Below are 23,263 nucleotides of genomic sequence, written 5' to 3'. Positions count from 1 at the left end.
CCAAAACTATGTTGAATAATAGTGGTGAGAGTGGGCAACCTTGCCTTGTTCCTGATCTTAGTGGAAATGGTTTCAGTTTTTCACCATTGAGGATGATGTTGACTGTGGGTTTGTCATATATGGCCTTTATTATGTTGAGGAAAGTTCCCTCTATGCCTACTTTCTGGAGGGTTTTTATCATAAATGGGTGTTGAATTTTGTCAAAAGCTTTCTCTGCATCTGTTGAGATGATCATATGGTTTTTCTCCTTTAATTTGTTAATATGGTGTATCACATTGATTGATTTGTGTATATTGAAGAATCCTTGCATTCCTGCAATAAACCCCACTTGATCATAGTGTATGATCCTTTTAATGTGCTGTTGGTTTCTGTTTGCTAGTATTTTGTTGAGGATTTTTGCATCTATGTTCATCAGTGATATTGGCCTGTAGTTTTCTTTCTTCGTGTCATCTTTGTCTGGTTTTGGTATCAGAGTGATGGTGGCCTCGTAGAATGAGTTTGGGAGTGTTCCTCCCTCTGCTATATTTTGGAAGAGTTTGAGAAGGATAGGTGTTAGATGTTCTCTAAATGTTTGATAGAATTGGCCTGTGAAGTCATCTGGTCCTGGGCTTTTGTTTGTTGGAAGATTTTTAATCACAGTTTCAATTTCAGTGCTTGTGATTGGTCTGTTCATATTTTCTATTTCTTCCTGGTTCTGTCTCGGAAGGTTGTGCGTTTCTAAGAATTTGTCCATTTCTTCCAGGTTGTCCATTTTATTGGCATATAGTTGCTTGTAGTAATCTCTCATGATCCTTTGTATTTCTGCAGTGTCAGTTACTTCTCCTTTTTCATTTCTAATTCTATTGATTTGAGTCTTCTCCCTTTTTTTCTTGATAAGTCTTGGTAATGGTTTATCAATTTTGTTTATCTTCTCAAAGAACCAGCTTTTAGTTTTATTGATCTTTGCTATCGTTTCCTTCATTTCTTTTTCATTTATTTCTGATCTGATCTTTATGATTTCTTTCCTTCTGCTAACTTTGGGGTTTTTTTGTTCTTCTTTCTCTAATTGCTTTAGGTGTAAGGTTAGGTTGTTTATTTGAGATTTTTCTTGTTTCTTAAGGTAGGCTTGTATAGCTATAAACTTCCTTCTTAGCACTGCTTGTGCTGCGTCCCGTAGGTTTTCGGTCTTTTTGTTTTCATTGTCATTTTTGTCTAGGTATTTTTTGATTTCCTCTTTGATTTCTTCAGTGATCTCTTGGTTATTAAGTAGTGTGTTGTTTAGCCTCCATGTGTTTGTATTTCTTACAGATTTTTTCCTGTAACTGATACCTAGTCTCATAGCATTGTGGTCGGCAAAGCTACTTGATATGATTTCAATTTTCTTAAATTTACCAAGGCTTGATTTGTGACCCAAGATATGATCTATCCTGGAAAATGTTCCATGAGCACTTGAGAAGAATGTGTATTCTGTTGTTTTTGGATGGAATGTCCTATAAATATCAATTAAATCCATCTCGTTTAATGTATCACTTAAAGCTTGTGTTTCCTTATTTATTTTCATTTTGGATGATCTGTCCATTGGTGAAAGTGGGGTGTTAAAGTCCCCTACTATGATCGTGTTACTGTCAACGTCACCTTTTATGGCTGTTAGTATTTGCCTTATGTATTGAGGTGCTCCTATGTTGGGTTCATAAATATTTACAATTGTTATATCTTCTTCTTGGATTGATCCCTTGATCATTATGTAGTGTCCTTCTTTGTCTCTTGTAATAATCTTTATTTTAAAGTCTATTTTGTCTGATATGAGAATTGCTACTCCAGCTTTCTTTTGATTCCATTTGCATGGAATATCTTTTTCCATCCCCTCACTTTCAGTCTGTATGTGTCCCTAGGTCTGAAGTGGGTCTCTTGTAGACAGCATATATATGGGTCTTGTTTTTGTATCCATTCAGCCAGTCTATGTCTTTTGGCTGGAGCATTTAATCCATTTACATTTAAGGTAATTATCAATATGTATGTTCCTATTACCATTTTCTTAATTGTTTTGGGTTTATTATTGTAGGTCTTTTCTTTCTTTTGTGTTTCCTGCCTAGAGAAGTTCCTTTAGCGTTTGCTATAAAGCTGGTTTGGTGGTGCTGAATTCTCTTAGCTTTTGCTTGTCTGTAAATCTTTTAATTTCTCTGTCAAATCTGAATGAGATCCTTGCTGGGTAGAGTAATCTTGGTTGTAGGTTTTTCTCTTTCATCACTTTAAATATGTCCTGCCCCTCCCTTCTGGCTTGCAGAGTTTCTGCTGAAAGATCAGCTGTTAACCTTATGGGGATTCCCTTATGTGTTACTTGTTGTTTTTCCCTTGCTGCTTTTAATATGTTTTCTTTGTATTTAATTTTTGATAGTTTGATTAATATCTGTCTTGGTGTGTTTCTCCTTGGATTTATCCTGTATGGGACTCTCTGTGATTCCTGGACTTGATTAACTATTTCCTTTCCCATATTAGGGAGGTTTTCAACTATAATCTCTTCAAATATTTTCTCAGTCCCTTTCGTTTTCTCTTCTTCTTCTGGGACCCCTATAATTCGTATGTTGGTGCATTTAATATTGTCGCAGAGTTCTCTGAGACTGTCCTCAATTCTTTTCATTATTTTTTCTTTATTCTGCTCTGCACTAGTTATTTCCACTATTTTATCTTCCAGGTCACTTACCCGTTCTTCTGCCTCAGTTATTCTGCTATTGATCCCTTCTAGAGAATTTTTAATTTCATTTATTGTGTTGTTCATCACTGTTTGTTTGCTCTTTAATTCTTCTAGGTCCTTGTTAAACGTTTCTTGTATTTTATCCATTCTATTTCCAAAATTTTGGATCATCTTTACTATCATTATTTTGAATTCTTTTTTAGGTAGACTGCATATTTCCTCTTCATTTGTTAGGTCTGGTGGGTTTTTGCCTTGCTCCTTCATCTGCTGTGTGTTTCTCTGTCTTCTCATTTTGCTTAACTTACTGTGTTTGGGGTCTCCTTTTCGCAGGCTGCTAGTTCGTGGTTTCTGTTGTTTTTGGTGTCAGTCCCCAGTGGCTAAGGTTGGTTCAGTGGGTTGTGTATGCTTCCCGGTGGAGGGGAGTAGTGCCTGTGTTCTGGTGGATGAGGCTGGATCTTGTCTTTTTGGTGTGCAGGTCCACGTCCAGTAGTGTGTTTTGGGGTGTCTGTGATTTTAGGCAGCCTCTGAACTAATGGATGGGGCTGTGTTCCTGTCTTGCTAGTTGTTTGGAATAGGGTGTCCAGCACTGTAGCTTGCTGGTCTTTGAGTGGAGCTGGGTCTTGGCATTGAGGTGGAGATCTCTGGGAGATTTTCACCATTTGATATTATGTGGAGCTGGGAGGTCTCTTTTGGACCAGTGTCCTGAAGTTGACTCTCCCACCTCAGAGGCACAGCCCTGATGCCTGGGAGGAGCACCAAGAGCCTTTCATCCACACGGCTCAGAATAAAAGGGAGAAAAAATAGAAAGAAAGAAGAAGATAAAATAAAATAAAGTAAAAAAAAAAATAAAGTTATTAAAATAAAAAATAATTATTAAGAAAAAAAAATTTTTTTAAGTGATTAAAAAAAAAAATGGACAGACAGAACCCCAGGACAAATGGTGAAAGCAAAGCTATACAGACAAAATCACACACAGAAGCATACACATACACACTCACAAAAAGAGAAAAAGGGAAAAATATATATATACCATTGCTCCCAAAGTCCACCTCCTCAGTTTGGGATGATTTGTTGTCTGTTCAGGTATTCCACAGATGCAGGTACATCAAGTTGTTTGTGGACCTTTAATCCGCTGCTTCTGAGCCTGCTGGGAGAAATTTCCCTTTCTCTTCTTTGTTCGCACAGCTCCCGGGGTTCAGCTTTGGATTTGGACCCGCCTTTGCGTGTAGGTCGCCTGAGGGCGTCTGTTCTTCTCTCAGACAGGACGGGGTTAAAGGAGCAGCTGCTTTGGGGTCTCTGGCTCACTCAGGCCAGGGGGAGGGAGCGGTACGGAGGAGGCAGGGCGAGCCTGCGGCGTCAGAGGCGTCGTGACGTTGCACCAGCCCGAGGTGCGCTGTGCGTTCTCCCAGGGAAGTTGTCCCCGGATCACGGGAGCCTGGCGGTGGCGGGCTGCACCGGCACCCGGGAGGGGCGGTGTGGAGAGTGACCTGTGCTCGCACACAGGCTTCTTGGTGGTGGCAGCAGCAGCCTTAGCGTCTCACGCCCATCTCTGGGGTCCGCGCTGATGCCCGCGGCTCGCGCCCGTCTCTGGAGCTCGTTTAGGCGGTGCTCTGAATCCCCTCTCCTCGCGCACCAGGAAACAAAGAGGCAAGAAAAAGTCTCTTGCCTCTTCGGCAGCTGCAGACTTTTTCCTGGACTCCCTCCCGGCTAGCTGTGGCGCACTAGCCCCTTCAGGCTGTGTTCACGCCGCCAACCCCAGTCCTCTCCCTGTGATCCGACCGAAGCCCGAGCCTCAGCTCCCAGCCCCGCCCACCCCAGCGGGTGATCAGACAAGCCTCTTGGGCTGGTGAGCGCTGCTCGGCGCCGAGCCTCCGTGCGGGAATCTCTCCGCTTTGCTGTCTGCACCCCTGTGGCTGCGCTCTCCTCCACAGCTCCGAAGCTTCCCCCCTCTGCCACACGCAGTCTCTGCCCACGAAGGGGCTTCCTAGTGTGTGGAAACCTTTCCTCCTTCACCGCTCCCTCCCAGAGGTGCGGGTCCCGTCCCTATTCTTTTGTCTCTGTTATTTCTTTTTTCTTTTGCCCTACCCAGGTACGTGGGGAGTTTCTTGCCTTTTGGGAGGTCTGAGGTCTTCTGCCAGTGTTCAGTAGGTGTTCTGTAGGAGCAGTTCCACCTGTAGATGTATTTCTGATGTATTTGTGGAGAGGAAGGTGATCTCTGTGTCTTACTCTTCCGCCATCTTGAAGTTCTCCTTTATTTATTTTTTAATATAAGTAAGCTCATCTGTATTTTCTTTTATTGCTTCTGGATTTTGAATCATTGTTAGTTAAGTTTTTACCGCTTCCAGGTTATAAAGGAATTCTTTCTTATTTCAAACATGTACATATTTGATTTTTTGGTATTTAAATCCCTTGTTTGGAATTTGATCCTGATCTGCAGTACGAGGTGTGGATCTGATTTTATCTTTTACTATGTGGCTTCCCAGTTTTCCCAGCACCAATTATTAAAAAGTCGCTTTTTTCCCTATTGATTTGTGCTGCTTCCTTTATCATATACTAAATTTCCCTGTGCATCTGGATGTCTTGGATTTTCTGTTCTGGCCATTGTTCGCTTAATCCATGCATCCATTTATCCATCCATCCATCCACATTGGATATAGATCCAGTAAAGCTGGCCTCACCACCTCTTCTTTTTCAGTGTTTTCCTTGCTCAGTTGACTAGCTTGTTCGTTCTTCCAAATGGGCTTTATAATCAATTTGTGTAGCACAAACAAACAAAACAAGCAGACAAACTAAATACCTAATGGTCTCTTGGTTAACACTGTGTTAAATATATACATTAACTATGGGAGAAATGTTATCTTAAGAGAATGTTCAAGTTTATTTGTGTGTTTAGGTATATGTTATAGTTTTCTTATTTTGCTGTTGAATGTTTCACATAAAATTTACACTTGGGGATCTTCCTTCCTTTCTCCCTTCCTGCCTGCCTTCCTTCCTTCTTTCTTCCCTTCTTCTTTTGTTTCTTCTTCCTGTCTTCCTTCATTCTTTCTTTCTTCTTTCCCTTTGATATTGTAAAGGAAGGTCCACTCTCAATATTTTCTAACTAATTTTGCCTGTAGTAGAGGAAAGCTATTGATTTCCATATGTTAATCTTATAACTTACAACTTTTGTTTTTAGTTATTTTACACTGATTATTTTAGTATTTTTAGATATGTAATCTGATTATCCATGAAAAGAGTACAACTTCTTCCTTTCTAATTTGTATGCCTCCCGTTGTTTTTTCTCTTCTAATTTCAATGACTGAAACTCTAACACAATGTGAAATATTAGTAGAGATCATGAAGATGCTTGTTTTTGTTCTTTTTCTGACCTGAGTGGGAAATTCTAGTGTTTTCACGTTAGTTATCTTTTAAATGAGTGGAGAGATCATATCATTTTTCTCCTTAGCCCTATTATGATGACTATATATAGATATAGTACATTTTCTAATATTGAACCACACCTGCATTTTTGGATTAAGCCCCCACTTGGTCATAATTTCCTTTCTAAATATGCTATCAGGTACTATTTGCCAATATTCTTGTAATTTTAAAATTTATATTCATAAGTGAGGCTGTAATTTTTCTTTTTGTGTGGTCTTTTTGTCAGGTTTGGGGATCACCTTTATACTTACTTCATATAACACATTTGGAAGATTTTTGGAGAAGGATAAGTAACATTAAGGATTATCTGCTCTTTAAAGAATTATCTAAGGAAAAAAAATTGGATCCTGCTGTATTTTTTTCTTATGGAGTCTTTAAATACCTTTTCTCTTTCTTTTATAGGAATTGGTCTTTTAAAATTTTCTATTGGTATTGGTATTAAATTTGATGAGTTTAAGAGCCTGAATTACTTGAGATCAGAACCATGTCTCTTTTGTTTATTTTTCTCAGAGACTAGAGTTAACTGAAAAATCAGTAGTCTTACAATATGTGTGTATAGAGTACTTGTTATATAGTGTGTTAGGCATGCAGTAGAGAAAGAACAATTTAATCAACAAGTATCATGCTTGTACTTCCTGGAAGTGTTGATGAATTGAACATATGAATTTCCCTTCACTTCCTCCTATCACTTCACATAAACAATAGTAATTGATTTTTTTTAATGGTCCTGTCAGTCAGCAGCTGATCCACTTTGCCCCTTTCTACTTCCCAACCTTCAACTTTAATAACGAGGTGATCATAAGAGATGTAAAGTGCACCTGGCCAGGAGTTAGGGAAGCTAAAGGAGGAGATAGCCCGTCTGGAATGCCAGCTGGCTTGGCTGCCCCACAGTTACAACTGAAGTCAGAAGATAAGCAGCCATGTGTGTCATCTGCAACAACATCTCACGTCCTGCATCGACCTCACAAGCGTAAAATGAATGTGTGTGGTGTCACTTCCACCTTCCAAATCTCATGTAACATAGCCCTCTAAATCACAGACTCTAGCAAGACCAAGAGAGAAGCCCTACAGACATTAACATGAGGGTTTCCCACGGAGTTGTCCAGCCACTTAACCCTACAATAAAGCCCGTGGAGGGCAAACCACAAACGTTTGCTTAGTGCTGACACTTAGTGCTGACCACTGTTAAATACGAGAGGACCACACAAGATTACCTGACATCCCAGAAAAGAGTCTAACATGCCAGATAAAACAGAGACCAAAATAAAACACAAAACAAGTAAGCCAATTAAGCACGTGAGCACATAAACACACACACGTCCCTACCTTGGAGGAAATAATGTACACAGAAAGAAGAAAATTTTCTAAAAAACTATATTACAATTAATATTTTCAGAGATTTTAGAGATATATTTCATCAATGAATCAAGAATTGCATGCTGTTAAAAAGAGTATTCAGAGGTGGTGGGGGGTGAGGGAAAGCCTCCAGGGGATTTAAACCTGGGAATAACGCAAATGACCTACGATGGCTTAACTGTTAAACACGCCACCAGTGAAACAGCCAAAACCTGGGAATGACCCAAATGTCCTACGTTGGGTTAACTGCTAAACAAACTGTGGTATATCCATACCATGGGATGCCACTCAGCAATTAAACAGAAATAAACTATTGGTGCATGAAACAACTCAAATGGATTTCGAGGGAATTATGCTGTGGGAAGAAGCTAGTTTCAAGAGGGAATGTCCAGCATGATGGTGGGGGGATGGCCAGAGGAGACAGCTATGTGCCAGGTTGGAAGCATACCAGTTCAGATTGCCGCAGGTCAGAAAGATCCAGAAGATAATTTTTCAAAGAAGTTGAAATCCATAGAATACCTGAAATGTCCAAATATTAAAAATAATAATAATAATTATTAGAGACATTTTCAAACATACACAAAAAGACAGAATAGTATAATTGTCCCCAATGTACCCATCCCTGTTTCAGTATTTATCAATAGGCTACCATTTTTGTTTCCAGTATGCCCCTCTTTGTTTTCGATGAAGTATTTTAAAAAACAGATTGTGGACATAATCATTTTACTACAAATCCCTAAGTATGTATCTCTGACAAAGATGAAGTTTTTATCTTACAGAACATAACCACCCTACCATTATCATAGCCAACCAAAATTAAAAATATTTAAAGATGCCAAATCTGATTTTAATTTTTCTGGTTTTCTTAATTTTGTCTTTGCTTTGTTGGAATCAGGATCTTGACAAGGTCCATACACAGTGTTTGATTGATATGTTTCCTGCATTTCTATCCCCCTTTTTGCCATTTATTTTTTGAAGAAACTGAGTCAGATGTTCCCAGAATCTGAATTTAACTGATTGTGTTTTTATAATGTTGAGCATGTTTCTTTACCTCTTACTGTGAATTAGTGTTTAAATCTCAGGGCTTGATTAGATTCAACTTCAAATTTTTGCAAGAATGTATCTTAGGTGGTGCTGTGTATTTCTTATTACCTCACGTTGCAGGCATCTTGATAATCACTTTTGGGGATGTTGAGATTGATCAGTGAGTTTGGGTATTGTTAATTTAATCCATCCACTAAAAAAGGACCCCCATCAACTTTTCATCTAATGATTTAGCAATCCTTCATAATCATTTTCTAATTCTTTATTTCATTGGTCTTTATTTCATTCTGCTGAGGGCAGAATCATGAAATGATTGTGGTCTTAAGTCAGTTCTGGAGTGGTCTGTTACCTGGCAATGCATAACTGATAATGCAGGTACTAGAGATGAAACAAGATTACCAAATACTGGTTATTGTTGAAGCTAGTTGTGATATCAGGTTTATTTTATTACTTTCTGTGCTTTTTGCATGTATTTGATTTTTTGAGACAAAAAGTTAAGAAGAAAATACTGAATTTAAATATCGCTTGAAATAATTTGTAGTTAAATTCATTTATTTTCGTTTCCTTTCCATATTTATGAATTGTACCTTTTCTTCTAGTATATTTAATTTTGTTTTTTTGGTTGTTTAAAATATTTATATTGCTTCAAAGTTAAAAATATGGCATATTCAGAAAGGCCTAGCTTTTGTCCCTCTCCCCTCTTTCTCCCATTCTTTCTCTCCCCATAGGTATCCATTTAAATTAGTTTTCACCTGAATATTTTGGAAGGCATTTTAGAGAGTTGTTAGTGAATTTGTAGTTAAATTTGTGATATATACCTAGAAAATAAGGCAAATGAGAAGAAGAATAAGACAGTTATTAATTTCTAGAAAAATGAAATTGTGTTCAGGAAAGGAAACAACCACATTATCATATTTGCCATTCGTGAATAGCATGCTTGCTGTTGTATTAGCATAAACAGTAATGATTGATCTAACTAAAATTGTGATCCTACTATATTGGCAGTATGTGGAAACCGAAAGTTCTTTGTATGTGGGGAGAGGTGATGAAAAAAGCTAAATACTCATCTTTCCTATTGGTAAGTGAATAGATGACCTATAAATACGGAAAATCAAGAAGTAGCAGTATAGACATACAATTTAGAGATACAATAGTCAATACCAAAAGAATAAGCTAAGAAGTAAATGTCATCATCTCTGCACAGAAGGGAGGTAAGGCCTATTGGTTTTTCGTAACAAGTCTGGTGATTCATGAAAAAAAATTAAGTAAGCAAAATTTTGACAAAAAATAAGAAGCAACATAGCATGAAACAATTTGACATTAATAATAATAATAGCTTATACTTATCAAGCACTTCCTACATGCCAAGTACTATGTTAAGTGCTGAACGTGGATTATCTCTGAATCCTTACTTCAGTTGTATGAGATAGACTCTTTTTTTATGCCTATAACCACATGAGAGAATTAATGCTTTGAGAGTATATTAGCTATTTACTGCTGCATGATGAATTACAACAAAAGTTATCCTCTGGAAACAACAGACGTTATTACTTCATAGTTTCTGTGGGTCCTTGAGCAACTTGGCTGGATAGTTCTGGCCCAGTCTTATGGGGCTGCTTTCAAGGTGTCAGCCAGGGCTACTGTCACTTCAGTTAAAACTCAGGAGAGAAGCTTCCAGGTTCATGCTGTGGACCTCTTCAAAGGGTTACCTCAGGACCTAGCAGTTGGCTTCTCTGAAAGCAGGTGCTCCAGAAGAGCCCGAGTTGGAAGCCATGTGTCTTTTTACAACCTCGTCTTGACAATGACATCACCTTCTGTCAGAAGCAGGTCAGTAAGTCTAGACCACACTCAAGGGGAGGGCGCGAATTCCAAGAGGTGCTGATGAGTTATCTTAGAGGTTGCCAGGTGTGTTATCAGATGTGTGACACACACCTTGGTGTGTTATCAGGTTTAGGCCAGTAGAAATAAGCTATATGTTATGCTCAATATGCAGGGTGCAAACTGACCCTCCCATGGACCCACAGCTTCAGAAACAGTGTATGACTGCAAGGGAGAATTACATGAGTTCAAGGATCACCTTGAATTCACTCTAATTTATACAAAGTCAAAGCCTCTCAAGCTTTAGAACTTTATTTGTAATGAATTATTTGAAGCACCCCTCACGCTTGATCATGTCAAACTACAGCTTTGTATTCCTGGGCTGGGACATTAGTCACAGGGGCATGGTAGTTAAGGTGAGGAGTTAGTGCTCTATCTTTAAAACTGTCAGGAGCCACTGAAGTGTTTTCAACACAGGAGGATGACATAATATTGGACGCGTACCTGCTGCTCTGAGCTACATTATTTTGTCTCAAGCATCAGACGACATTCTACTTTCTCATGTGTGAAGCCGCAGATCCTCCTTTCCACCCTACCAAATTCATTCATGTGGGTGTAATGAGATTTATGAATTTCTTTTACCTTCAGACTGTTCAAAGTATCCCATCTCAGGACAGCTGTGTCTGCCTCTGTCTGAGCACATAAAGACCTTTGTGGCTGTAACCAGGCTGCGAGCTTTCTAAGGCACAGACTCATTGCCACATCCTTGGTCCTTCGGTGGCCACCACACTGTTGACACATATAAGGAACTTAGTAAATGCTTGTTAAGTCAAAATGGACTAAACTTGATTGGGCACCGACTATAGGGCAGTTATTGTGCTGAGCTCTGGGTATATAGAAATAAGACCGTGTCATTTTACTTTATAAATGAAAAGTCATGACTGTATATTCAGTTTTTCGTTCACTAATCAAACATTTTCTTATTGAGGTATAGTTAATGTACAATGTTGTGTTAGTTTCAAGTGTACAACAAAGGGATTCAGATATACATACATATATATATATATATATATATATATATATATATATATATATATATATAAAATTTTTCAGATTTTTTTCCCCTTATAGATTATAACAAAATATTGAGTATAGTTCCCTGTGCTCTACAGTAGGTCCTTGCTGGCTATCTATTTTATATTTAGGAGTGTGTACATGTCAGTCCCAGACTCCTAATTCATCCCTCCCCCTCCCCCTTTCCCCTTTGGTAACCATAAATTTGTTTTCTATATCTGTGAGTCTGTTTCTGTTTTGCAAATAAGTTCATTTGTGCATTTTTTTAGGTTCCATATATAAGTGATATCATATGATATTTGTCTCTCTCTATCTGGCTTACTTCACCTAGTATGATAATCTCTAGGTCCATCCATGGTGCTGCAAATGGCATTATTTCATTCTTTTTAATGGCTGAGTAATATTCCATTGTATATATATACAACATCTTCTTTATCCATTCCTCTGTTGATGGGCATTTAGGTTGCTTCCATGACCTGGCTATTGTAAACAGTGCTGCAATGAACATTGGGGTGCATGTATCTTTTTGAATTAGAGTTTTCTCCAGATATATGCCCAGGAGTGGGATTGCTGGGTCGTATGGTAGCTCTATTTTTAGTTTTTTAAGGCACCTCCATACTGTTCACCTTAGTGACTGCACCAATTTACATTCCCACCGACCATTTAATAAGAGGGTTCCTTTTTCTCCACTCCCTCTCCAGCATTTATTATCTTTGTACATTTTTAACTTTTCATCTCCCACTGTGAGTGTGGCGTTCTGCTAGATGCTGGAACACAGCCTCAAACTACACACTGCCACCACTCTTAAAGATTCTGTAACTATTGCAGGAGACAGAACAGTGTATGATGCCCTAGCTTCACAGCTGTGCAAGCGTAGGGGAAGGACAAACACATCAGCCTATGGAAGGGCTGTTTAAAAGGGAAGGGGAGACATTTTGGAGGATGTAACCTCGGAGTTGTTTAGAAGAATGAACATTAGGATGAATGGAGGATGCAGGCCCATCAAACATTGGGGCACTAGTTTGTTAAGGCTTGGGGAGAAAGTTGAGGTTATAGGAGAAAGGAAAGAAATCACAATTGAAAGTAAATATAATAAGTAGGAGTTACTGATTCTCCAAAGGAATATGCAGAACCAAGCCAAGTTTCTTCTCTGCTGCTTTTGTGTCTTTCCAGCCCTCTACGAGCAATCCTGTGAGGTGTACAGGCACCAAGGCAACACAGCTGGTTTCTTCTACATCGACTCAGATGGCAGTGGGACCCTGGGACCTTTCCAAGTGTACTGCAACATCACAGGTAAGGGTGCAGAATTCCTACTCACGCTTCATGTCACTACGTGATGCAAAGGGAAATCCACTGGAAGGGGGACACTTGTATAAATAAAAATTTAAAGGACCAACTTCAGGGGGGAAATGGTATTTAGGTAACTAATAGGAGTTAACAGCTAGGTTATTTTCATGAGAGAAGAAAACCTGTTAATGGTCTTGACAAGGTTCCACTGAACCAAGAAATAAATATCAAGCATTTTCTGCAGAGCTGAACAAGGTCATGTCTCTTTTAAAATTCAAAAACAGAAAGAGAAGGAAAATAACCCAACAGACAAAAAGACAAAAGTCAAAATCAATAGAAAGCCCTGATTCAGGAAGTGGGAAAGCTTGATTCAGGTCTGGCTCTGAGGACCGTGTGACTCCGAGGGTCAGTCACTCTGAGCTCCAATTCTGCATCAGTGAAATGGAAATAGTAGCTCCTGCCTCTTAGAGTTGTGAGGATGAAACAAAATCATCTGTATTGCTGTAACTAGCCAGGGTACTTATCCCGCAGATGCCTAACCAAAACACTGAGCTATTTCTATTTTCCCTGGCAATCTCATAACATCTTGCCACTTTTTTCTAAAGTGCCTACGGACGTATTAAGAGCCGATTATTACGTGGGTTTAGAAGCAGCATGTGATCACTAATTTATTCTTAAAAAAATAATTCCACACCCCAAACCTGATGTAATATTTATTTAAAAATATAACAATGCAAGCACTCCCTCTGTTTAGAATGTCAATTTGCACATACACATTTTTTGTTTGTTTGTTTGTTTTGAGCACTGGCCTTCGGAGACACCAGCAGAATCATGTAATGAAGAAGAAAAGTAGGAGCCTATTAAGGCTCTTTGAGTTCTCAGGCCCCAGACTTCGCTGCAACAGGGCGACCGCATCTGTGGAGGTCTGTCTATAGCCAGACACTGTCCTGGCCACACAGGATATGCAGAGAAATAAGGCATAGTCATCGTCATTCATGAGGCAGTAAAATCAGGGAAAATAGCATGCAGTATCACAGGTAGAAATGCAAGCAAGCCATTGCCAAAATGGTGATTGAGGACATTTAGCAGTAATTTGTCCATCTGAATACAAAAGGCCACAGGTTTTCTGCAGAAAATGCTAGTTACATGGAATTGGATGCCATTTCATTTCATTTCCATCATACTTCATCTCTTCAAAATGTATGCTAGCTGCTTCTCAGTAGCCCTATAACATAATTAGAAATTGCGTTACTGTTTTCTTTTCACGGTTGTGCCAACCTATAATGTTCAACAACCTGGTCAAGAAGTAGGCTTCTCAGTGGATCTTGGTTATTTTCAAAATTAATTAACATATGGATCTCTGGGGAATCATGCTAAAAATAGACTTTGCAGACCCAGAAATTCTAAATTCAGTAAATGCACTTCTGTTGAGCTTTCCAAATGATTCTGATGCAATTTGTCCCCGGTCCACAATTTACAAGAAAGGGAGGAAGTGTTTTGTTTGCAGAAGAAGGCAAAGGAGGTCAGTGCCTGCTGAGTGATGGGTGTGACAAATAATAATAGGATTTGTGGTAATGGCATCAATGACTCAGCTCCTACCATCTTTGGGAACAGAACTGAGAGTTTACAAATATCATTTCTTTTAATTCTTGGCAACAAAAGTCTGAGATGGATATTTTTAACTCTATCTTACATAGAAGGAAAGAGCACATGACAATTTCATGACTTGCTCGAGATAATAAATCCTGGGACTAATAGTCAAAGACTCAGGAAGCAAACAAGACCTTCTGGTGCAGCAATAATCTATATCACTAAAACATTAATTGGATACTTTGTATTGCTTATGTTTTGCTTGAAGCCATGCTTTTATTTTTGTTATAAAAATAATGCTAATTATGGAAACTTTAAGGAAAAGAAGAAAAGTGTGAAGAAATGTTAAAGTCACCTACAAACCGCAATCCAGGGATTGCTATTGATATTTTATTGTTAGAATTTCCTTGGGACTTTTTGCTATGAATGCATATGTGTGTTTTTCTATGAATGTATATGTTTTTAAATGTATATTTTTATACCATGCATTTAAGAAACAAGCATAGACATCCTATTTTCATTAAAATATATAGTTTGAAATTAAAATACATACATTAAATATAGCTTGACAAATTTAACTCTCCAAAATAATGTAAGTACAATGACACTGATTCATAGGTCTCATTTACATGAAATGCTCTGCCTCTCTTTGGAAAGACTTCTCTCGGGATTTATGTTTGATACTTTGTCCAGGAATGGCTAAAGATGAATGTTTACATATATTAAATGTTGCCGTTTTGCTGATGTGATGCCGAAGGCATCAGGACCTCTGAGTTATGTCCCAAAATTGATAGGGTGCATTGTGCACAATTGGGGATTTCTTTGACATATGCTTTTCTGGTCACATGCAATTGCAAAATATATAGGTGTTTGGTTTTGTTTTTGTTTTCCTAAAATACCTGTAAAAATAAAAGCAAACTTCTGTGTAGACGAATTATATCCATATTTAACTGACAAACATTTTTATTGCCTAAATATAACGATAATGAAATACGTAATTTTTTATTTGTCAATGTTAACTGTTCTTAAATGTGAGTGACTTATGACACTAGGAAAAGTGTGACAAAGTGGTCCAGGGAAGAGAGGAAGGGGGAGGGAGAGGAGGAGGGAGGGAGGGGAAGGGGGAACGGAAGGAGGGAGGAAATGGCCAGAGAAGACTTGCTGTGTGTTTAACTCCGGTTTCTAAGAGCACAAAGCTGCTGGTCTCTGCACTTTTCAGAGGCATTCCTGGGGCATAACACAGAGAGTGTAAACCAAGCTGGGACGCAGGGAACCTGGGCTCTCTCTCTTTCTGCTCTTTGTGCCAGTCAGCTGGGTGCTCCCAGAATGGCTGTGCATCTGGAAAATAAGGATCTGGAGCTAAGTGGCCCCTCAGGCCTCCCTCATTTAGAACTCCCTGAGAGATCATTTGAGGTGCCAAAGAAAAGGAGAAGTTTCCCCTAAGTCTGCCGATACTTGCAAATGGATGTCATGAGGGTAAAGGGCAGGTTTTAGTTGTGGAAAAGTGTAAATCTGAATCCCAGCTGCCTCGCATCTCTCTTTACAGAGTACCCTGGGGGTAGCTCCCCATTTCTATAGGTGAGGTGGCACCTTGCCCCCCCCCCCCAGGAGATTTAAGTCTCTGCATCTTACCTACCACTGGGTGATCCTGGGGAGATGAGGTCCACAAGTGCTCAAGGAGCAACTGCCCTCTTTGGTGTAAGGCAGTGTGATCTCTGCATGGGGACAGTAGGACAAATGATAGGAGTAACTTAGGGGGTGATTAGGCTTATCTGTAAAGTGGACTGAATCTAGGCTTCTACAGATTTCGACAGGGTACCATAACCCAGGCTGCATTCTGACACTAGGGGGTAGGAGAGAAGGATGAGAAAGATAAAGAGTTAAGTTTCTTCAGGAATACACACTTGGCCTACTTTTAACGTATCTCTAAATGATGTACAATTCATTTCAGCTCAATGTAAATTTGAACATTTCAGGCACTGCACAAACTGCAAAGGATACACAATCGTGTCTGTCTTAGTCTCTTTGGGCTGGTCTAGCAACATTCCGCAAATTGAGTGGCTTCCGACACCCCAGGAGTATATTGTCTCACAGTTCTCGAGGGTGGAAGACCAAAATCAAGGTGCCAGCAGGGCCACAACCCCTCTGAAACCTGTAGGGGAGTCTCCTTCCTGGCCTCTCCCTAGCATCTGGCAGTTCGCGTGACCCGTGGGTGCTCCTGGGCTCCTAGAAGGAGCCCCTCAATCTCTGCATCCCTGGGACTGTCTCCCTGCTTCTGTGTGATTACATCATAGCGACATTTTCCCCTCACATGTCCTTGTGTCTGTTTCCTCTTTCCTTATAAGGACACCAGTCATGTCGGCTTAGGGTCCAACCTAATGGAGTATGACGTTATCTTAATTGGATTACATGTGTGAAGAATCTATTTCCCATTAAGGCCTTGCACATTCACAGGTACAGAGTGTTAGGTCTTTAAGCGATCATTTTGGGGGACACGATTCAACACATAAGAGTATTATTTCAGTCTCCTCCACAGGCTAATCATGGAAAAGACACAGCAACAATTAAAATGTCTTGACAAGGATAGCACATGTGTAGTGTGTGTTGAGAGCCCACAAGAGGGGCACCTAACCCAGCCTCTCGTGGAAGAGCTATCAGGCAGGCAGGAAACGTCTCTAAGAGCTGGATGGAGGGTAGAAACTGGCCAGAAGAAGACGCAAAGGAGAGCATTTTCAGAAAGAGCAAATGAATGTCAGGAACAAGGTTCCAGGGTCCCTTGATCCTGCACATTTGTGGGGACCACCCAACTCACCAGGATGAGTTGCTAGTTTAGAACACTGAAAAATGCATGTACCTGAATGACTAGAAAATAAAAGGATCACAGTGACTTGATTAGGGACAAGCAAAAGTTTCTCAAGATCCATAATCTGAACTATAGTTTCCCAGCAAGGAAATCGGCTATCTTAATTCCAGGGAAAAGAAGAATTTTTTTTTTCAATTTAATTTAATTTTTACTTTATATTGGAGTGCAATTGATTTACAATGTTGTGTTAATTTCAGGTGTACAACAAAGTGATAAATATACATATATCCATTCTTTTTCAGATTCTTTTCCCATACAGGTTATTACAGAATGAGTAGAGTTCCCTGTGCTATACAGTAGGACCTCATTGGTTATCTATTTTATATATAGTAGTGTGTATACGTTAATCCCAAACTCCAGTTTTTATCATAGATCATTCTTGAGCATGCCAGACTATTTAGCTGACCCTGAAGGAAAGATGAGCAACTTTCTGAGTACCAACAACAAGCCACCATTCTCAGGTTATACATGGTCTTTAGCACTGTTCCCCTCTCTGGAGGACTGGATCTGGCTTACATTAGGGACTGTTTGCAAAGGGATGAATGTACAAGAAGAAATTATGGGAATATACTGTACTATAGAGCTAGTAACAAAGGAGATGTTCCCACCATCAGACCCATGGAGGTGAGGGGAGCGCATTTCGCCAGAGCAAGAAGGAGGGCAGGATGTGAAGAATCTGTGCCTTGAGACAGCTGTGACATGTTTGGGAACAGCCATCAAGGAGCTTGGGGAGTAACCTCAGTCTCTCCTCACCCCTTCCAGTCTCCTTCCTAGGTTTCCGTCGAGCAAATTCCGCTAGAATTCAGAAGGCAAGAGCACTTATTGGTGTAATGCCTTTAGTCAGCCTTCCCGGGCACAGAGAAGGCTGCAGAAGGATGGAAAGTATATCTAGTGGGGCAAATGGAAAATATATTGTTTATAAAGAACCGTCCAAAGAAGCCTGGGGGAAAAAAAATGATCTGAATTCATCAAGGATCAAGGATGGTGGTGAGGTGGGCTTGGTGAGTGAAATCCACAAACCATGCAAATATATGAAGCATGGATTTGTCCATTAGATTCCCACCTGAAGCAGAAAGGACCTCCCTTTGCAGGTTCAGTCGAAGGGAGGTTAAGATCGATGCAAAAAAACATACATGAAGGAGAGACTTCGAGAGCTAGCGTACTCTAAAAGTTGATAAGCCACTCAAGTGATGAATAATTAAGGGGCAAGTGGACAAGTAAGGGAAACTGTGACATATGCCAGAATGTAATGTTTTGTTCAAAGGGACATCTGGGTCCCATGCGACTACCTAGTGGTAAAAGTCCCCTTAGCCTGAACGTGGACAGTTTCAGCCAATGGTGTAAAGTTTGTGATCATCCTTGGCTATGCCGGTCTAGTTGGGCAAGTAGGGAGGGACGCATCTGAGACAACAACAAATCTAGTAGGACTCAGAATTGTATCGCTGGATGAAAATGAATGTAAGGTAGACTCACAGGATAGGTTAAGCTGCCATCTGGAAGTGAGGAAGTGCTGGGCACTGGGATCAACGCAAAGGGAAAGGCAGAAGTGGAGAAAGAGCAGGGTACAGGAAGTAGCTGGAATTAGCGAACATCTGAGGTACCTGTACAGGAAGTGTGTGTTGATGATACACGAGAATGTGGTGAGTATATCATCCACTTGGCTGAGTCGTGATGTCCAGATATTTGGTCAGACATTATCATTAATGCTTCTGTGAAGGGGTTTTTTAGATGAGATGATCACTTAAATCAGTGGACTTTGAATAAAGCAGAATACCCTCCAAAATGTAGGTGGGCCTCGTTCAATCAGTTGAAGGTCTTAACAGAACAAAAACTGACCTCCCCCAAGCAAGAAGAAAGTCAGCCAGCAGACTGTCTTCTGTCTTTGGGATTGAACTGCAGCTGTTTGCTAGGTCTCCAGCCTCCTGGTCTACCCTGCAGATTTTGGACTTACCAAGCCTCTACAGTCTTGTGAGCCAATTTTGCACTGGAAAAAAAAAATATATAGTTTTTATATCCTGTTGGTTCTGTTTCTCTGGAGAACCTTGACTCATGCACTTGGTACCTACAGGTTGGGTATGCTCTCCTCTCATTTTCTGAATATTTCTACCATGACACTGATCACACTGCATTATAACCACTGATGTTTACTTCTGTGTTCCATGGGACTGTGAGGTCCTGGATGGAAAATGAGAGACAGAGTGTCAGGAATTCCTGGATCTACTTTTACACATACTCTAATGAGTCCAGTGTAAATGGACTGCTGAGAAATCGCAGCCAAACTGAAGATTAATTTCTGCCTTTCTCTATTTTTTCTTTCCACTTCCCATAATTTATCTTAGACTAAGGCCCTGACCCATTACATCAATGACAGTTTGGAACCATGGATATTGCCTTAATGTCTGTTCTTAACTGGGCTTGAGTCATTCCTACTGTTTGCAACCTCTTCTGCAAGTCCAAGAGTGAAAAGTGTCCGGCTCCTCCTCATTGCCCCCAAGACCTTCCACAGCTCTGCAGCCTCCACAAACCCTTTCTTTTCTCCAAACATAAGAATGGCTAGTGGGAGGAACACATGTTTTGGAGTCACACTGGAGTTCCTATTTTAGTGCTGGCACATTCGAGTCGTGTGACCTTGGACAAGTCATTTAACATTTCTGGATCTTGGTTTCCTTATCAGGAAGATGGAGAATAAAAATGTCTTCCTTTCGAGATTAATCTGAGGAATAGAATATACCTGCAAAGTTCCTAGCCCCCAAATGTAGATGATCAGGAAACAGAGTAGCCAAATATCATGATGTAATATTAACCATGACCTCTTTCACTCTCACTGCTGTTCTAGTGGTATAGATAACATCTATAAGGCCATCCGAGTTGCAAAAGATAGCTATTTCCTCTTGCCAGAAATAATGTCTTTATTCCTTCTGCATTGCCATGAGATTTCAGAGACTGGAGGGATTTCTAGGAGCCTGGAGGGAGCATTTCTGAGGGGAAGCTTCCCGTATCAATAAAGCAGAATTAGAAGGGTGAGGCACTCTGACAAGATTTTCCCTAGAACTTGACGTTTCAACTCATTCAACTGTTTACATTTTGCCATTTTGAATGTTAACAGGACACCTTGTCAACATGTTAAAAGATGTTTCCCAGCCACACACTGTTCTTCCTCTGTGCAGTATAATTGCATATTGAGATACAAAATTGTCTAGAACCACTAACAAAAACACATTTATTTCCCGTCTTGATGGATACAATGCCGGTTTCGTGTATCTAGACCTGTTCAGCGATCATCAGGCATTGCAAGAAGTTTGCAAGGAAGGTTTAGTCAAATCTTGAAAGCAAAACTTGTTTTCCTTCTCAAAGAGCTCCTAATCCATTTGCAAACCACCTTGCAAGTTTCCATATCTTAACACTCTTGCTATTATGATGCTCTGTTTCTCACTCCTTTGGCAGCAGGCTCTGGTTTCATTAAAACTCATCAAAGCATGCATAATGGAGCAGGCAGAGAAGCTGCAATTAACGTGTCTCCAGTATTCCTGTACATAAGCGTGCAGTGGGATTGCAGGTAATAGATGATCATCCAAGTCACTGACAGAAAGCAAGGAATGTGTCCATTCAGTTCGGTCTAACAGTCGTTGGCCTTGCCTCCCAAAGTTAGAACAACATCACTGAGTTTACAGTTTTATGTATGGCCTCTGCACAAGGGTATGTGAGTGTACAGGAAACAAGAGTTACCCATGCCATAGGACGGGACCACTTACTTATGGCGCATTTATTTCTCCCCGAACTTCTTAGCGCGTTGTTAATTTTCTGCAGCTATATTTTACACCAGAGAGAAGTAGAATTCAAGTGTTGGTGCCGTGTGCATTTGTAATCAAGTTTTGTCTTGGTATCTCCTATTGGCTGCTTTCTACCCCCGAACACTCCACTGCTCACACACACACACACACACACACACACACACGCACACACACACCCCAAAAAGGAAGTATTAGCTTCCATTGCCCTGCCAAATTCTTCTACAAGGACAAGCTGGGCTCAAGTTCTCAAGTTTGTTTTCTTAATCATGTTTTGGATAACCATCATTGCAGAAGTACTGTTGCCAAAAAATTGTGACTTGATTACAGACTGTGTAAAACTGTGCCTGGGCACAGGACTAGTTCAAGATGCGTCACTGTGAAGTGGCTGGAATATTGTTCCCTTTTTACAAATGTGCTAATGAGGCTAGTAATTATACGCAGAGGATTCCAATTAGAGCCATCAGATCTAAATTTTTTGCTCTGTCTGGTTTGCAGTACTTCTTATCAAAGGGGTCTAAAGCATGGGAGGCAACCTTCTTCTATCTGAATCATTATGCATTGGTTGTCTGCTCTGGCCAGGCACTGACAAGGCACTGAGGCTATAGAAATGGTTAAGATACGGTCCCTTAAGTCCACAGAATTTATCATCTCATGTCCTTGGGGTAAGAAAACACTCGGATCTTTCCCACTCTGGTTCATAATTCACACAACAGCAAGAGTGATGCTTTAAAAACAGATCTGACCGTGCCTCCTCATTGCCTTCCCCTTCTACCTGTGCAAACTCCAAGCTCCTTACTCATGGCTTACAATTTTTGAAGGACATGGTTGTATAATGTGTTCATATGCATTAATTAAAAGTCTTAGGACAATGTCTGGTACTTATTACATCCTCCAAATTATGATCGCTATTATCTATTATAATTATTTAGGGGCCACAAACAAGGCCCCTGGTCTTTGTATTTCAGTCTCTCCCTCTGTACGTGACGGGTGATGATAATAGCTTTTTATGATTGGTATCTAGTCAAGTTAAATGAGTTAACATTTAAACAGCGTTGGAGAGTGACTGACACAGAGCAGGTGGTGGAGAAAATGTAGGTTTTTCTCTTTCTCTTCTTCCCCCTTCCTTTGGAAACATGTCGCTTCTCTGTGGGCAGCAGGTTCAGATCGATCCGGGCAGCAGACCACAGGCTGTGTCCCCGGTAGCCCATCGTTTCTCGGTTGAGACTCGCTCATGGGTGACATACGCACGGTGGCACGCTAGCAGTTTAACCAGTTGGAATAATCCTTGTGTTGTTGCTTTCTGTAAATCAAGTGTTTTCCAGAGGACTCTTTGGGGCTGAAGAATGGTCATTCACCAGCTTAGAAGAGGGAAGCTTTTTTTAAATGTCTGTCTCCCTGTTTAATACATCATGCTGTCAGCCAAGGCGTGGTGACCACATAGAGCTTCCAGAAGCCTGGTCTCTTAGGCGAAGCCGGGGAGTGGATCTGCTTGTGTGGAAGGCCCAAGCTTTAAAGGGGTCTCTCTGGATTGGCGGCAGACGGCATAATCTCCTGCTAAATTGGGCCATTAAAGAAAATTACTAAGTCGTAAAGCTGTAGCATTACCCTGAAAGTAAAGCACTGTCACCTTTGAATTGCCATGAGTTTTCACAGGCACTTAGAGAAATGCCTTTCACACCAGTTTACCACGGCCGGTTGGCTCCAACCAGGGGGGGTAAGGACAGGGGGTCTCAGCACAAGGGTGGGGAGAATGATTGCAACGTGATTTCCATTGACTTATTTGCTCATTCATAAATTCACTCCCCCCCCTTTACTAACTTATTTCTTGAATTCCTTTATTAAACTCTCATGTATTTACTCATTCTTTAATTCTCTCATTTATTCACTTCCACAATGATTTGTTCATGGGTTCAGTTACATTATTCATTCATTCATTCAGCCAGTCAGTTATTCAGCTGGCCATCCAGGATAAGCCATTCAAATAAATTTTTCAGCACTGATGGAGATAAGCCCTAAGGTTTCAGAATGGATGCTTGTCTTGTCCTCAAGGAGCTCACAGTTCAGAAAGGGAATCAGGCTTTGTAAACAGATATTTTCCGCCTGGTGTGGAAGATGGAATAGAAGCCAATAGATGGTGCAGAAAGAGTACAAAGGACACGGTGGTTAAATCAAGGGATACGAGGCGACTGGGGCCAGTGCGCAGAGAAGATGTGCTTGAAGAGATGCCCTCTGAGCTGAATCTTGTACTAGAAACAGCTAACGTTTAATTGAGCATCTATTTGTTGGAGGTGCCATGCTAGGCATTTTACATCCATGAGGTCGTTCAGGTTTTCTAGCAATCATGTGAAG

General features: G+C 40.3%; 1 protein-coding gene across 2 annotated transcripts in view; it reads left to right on the top strand.

Moving 5' to 3' along the window:
- Positions 1–23,263, top strand: part of CNTNAP5 (contactin associated protein family member 5) — an 881,311-nt gene that overhangs the window by 585,998 nt on the left and 272,050 nt on the right. For both annotated transcript variants that reach the window (XR_009009129.1, XM_007169254.3), the window contains exon 12: positions 12,557–12,676. Coding sequence is in view for 1 of the 2 variants with exons in the window: in XM_007169254.3 (XP_007169316.3) it covers positions 12,557–12,676 (120 nt within the window). In the remaining variant the exon portion in view is untranslated. The remainder of the gene's footprint in view (positions 1–12,556; positions 12,677–23,263) is intronic.

Source organism: Balaenoptera acutorostrata, chromosome 8 (genome assembly GCF_949987535.1).
Source record: "Balaenoptera acutorostrata chromosome 8, mBalAcu1.1, whole genome shotgun sequence".
Lineage (NCBI taxonomy): Eukaryota > Metazoa > Chordata > Mammalia > Artiodactyla > Balaenopteridae > Balaenoptera > Balaenoptera acutorostrata.
The sequence above is the reverse complement of the archived record's forward strand: the minus strand, read 5'-3'. Positions and strand labels throughout refer to the sequence as shown.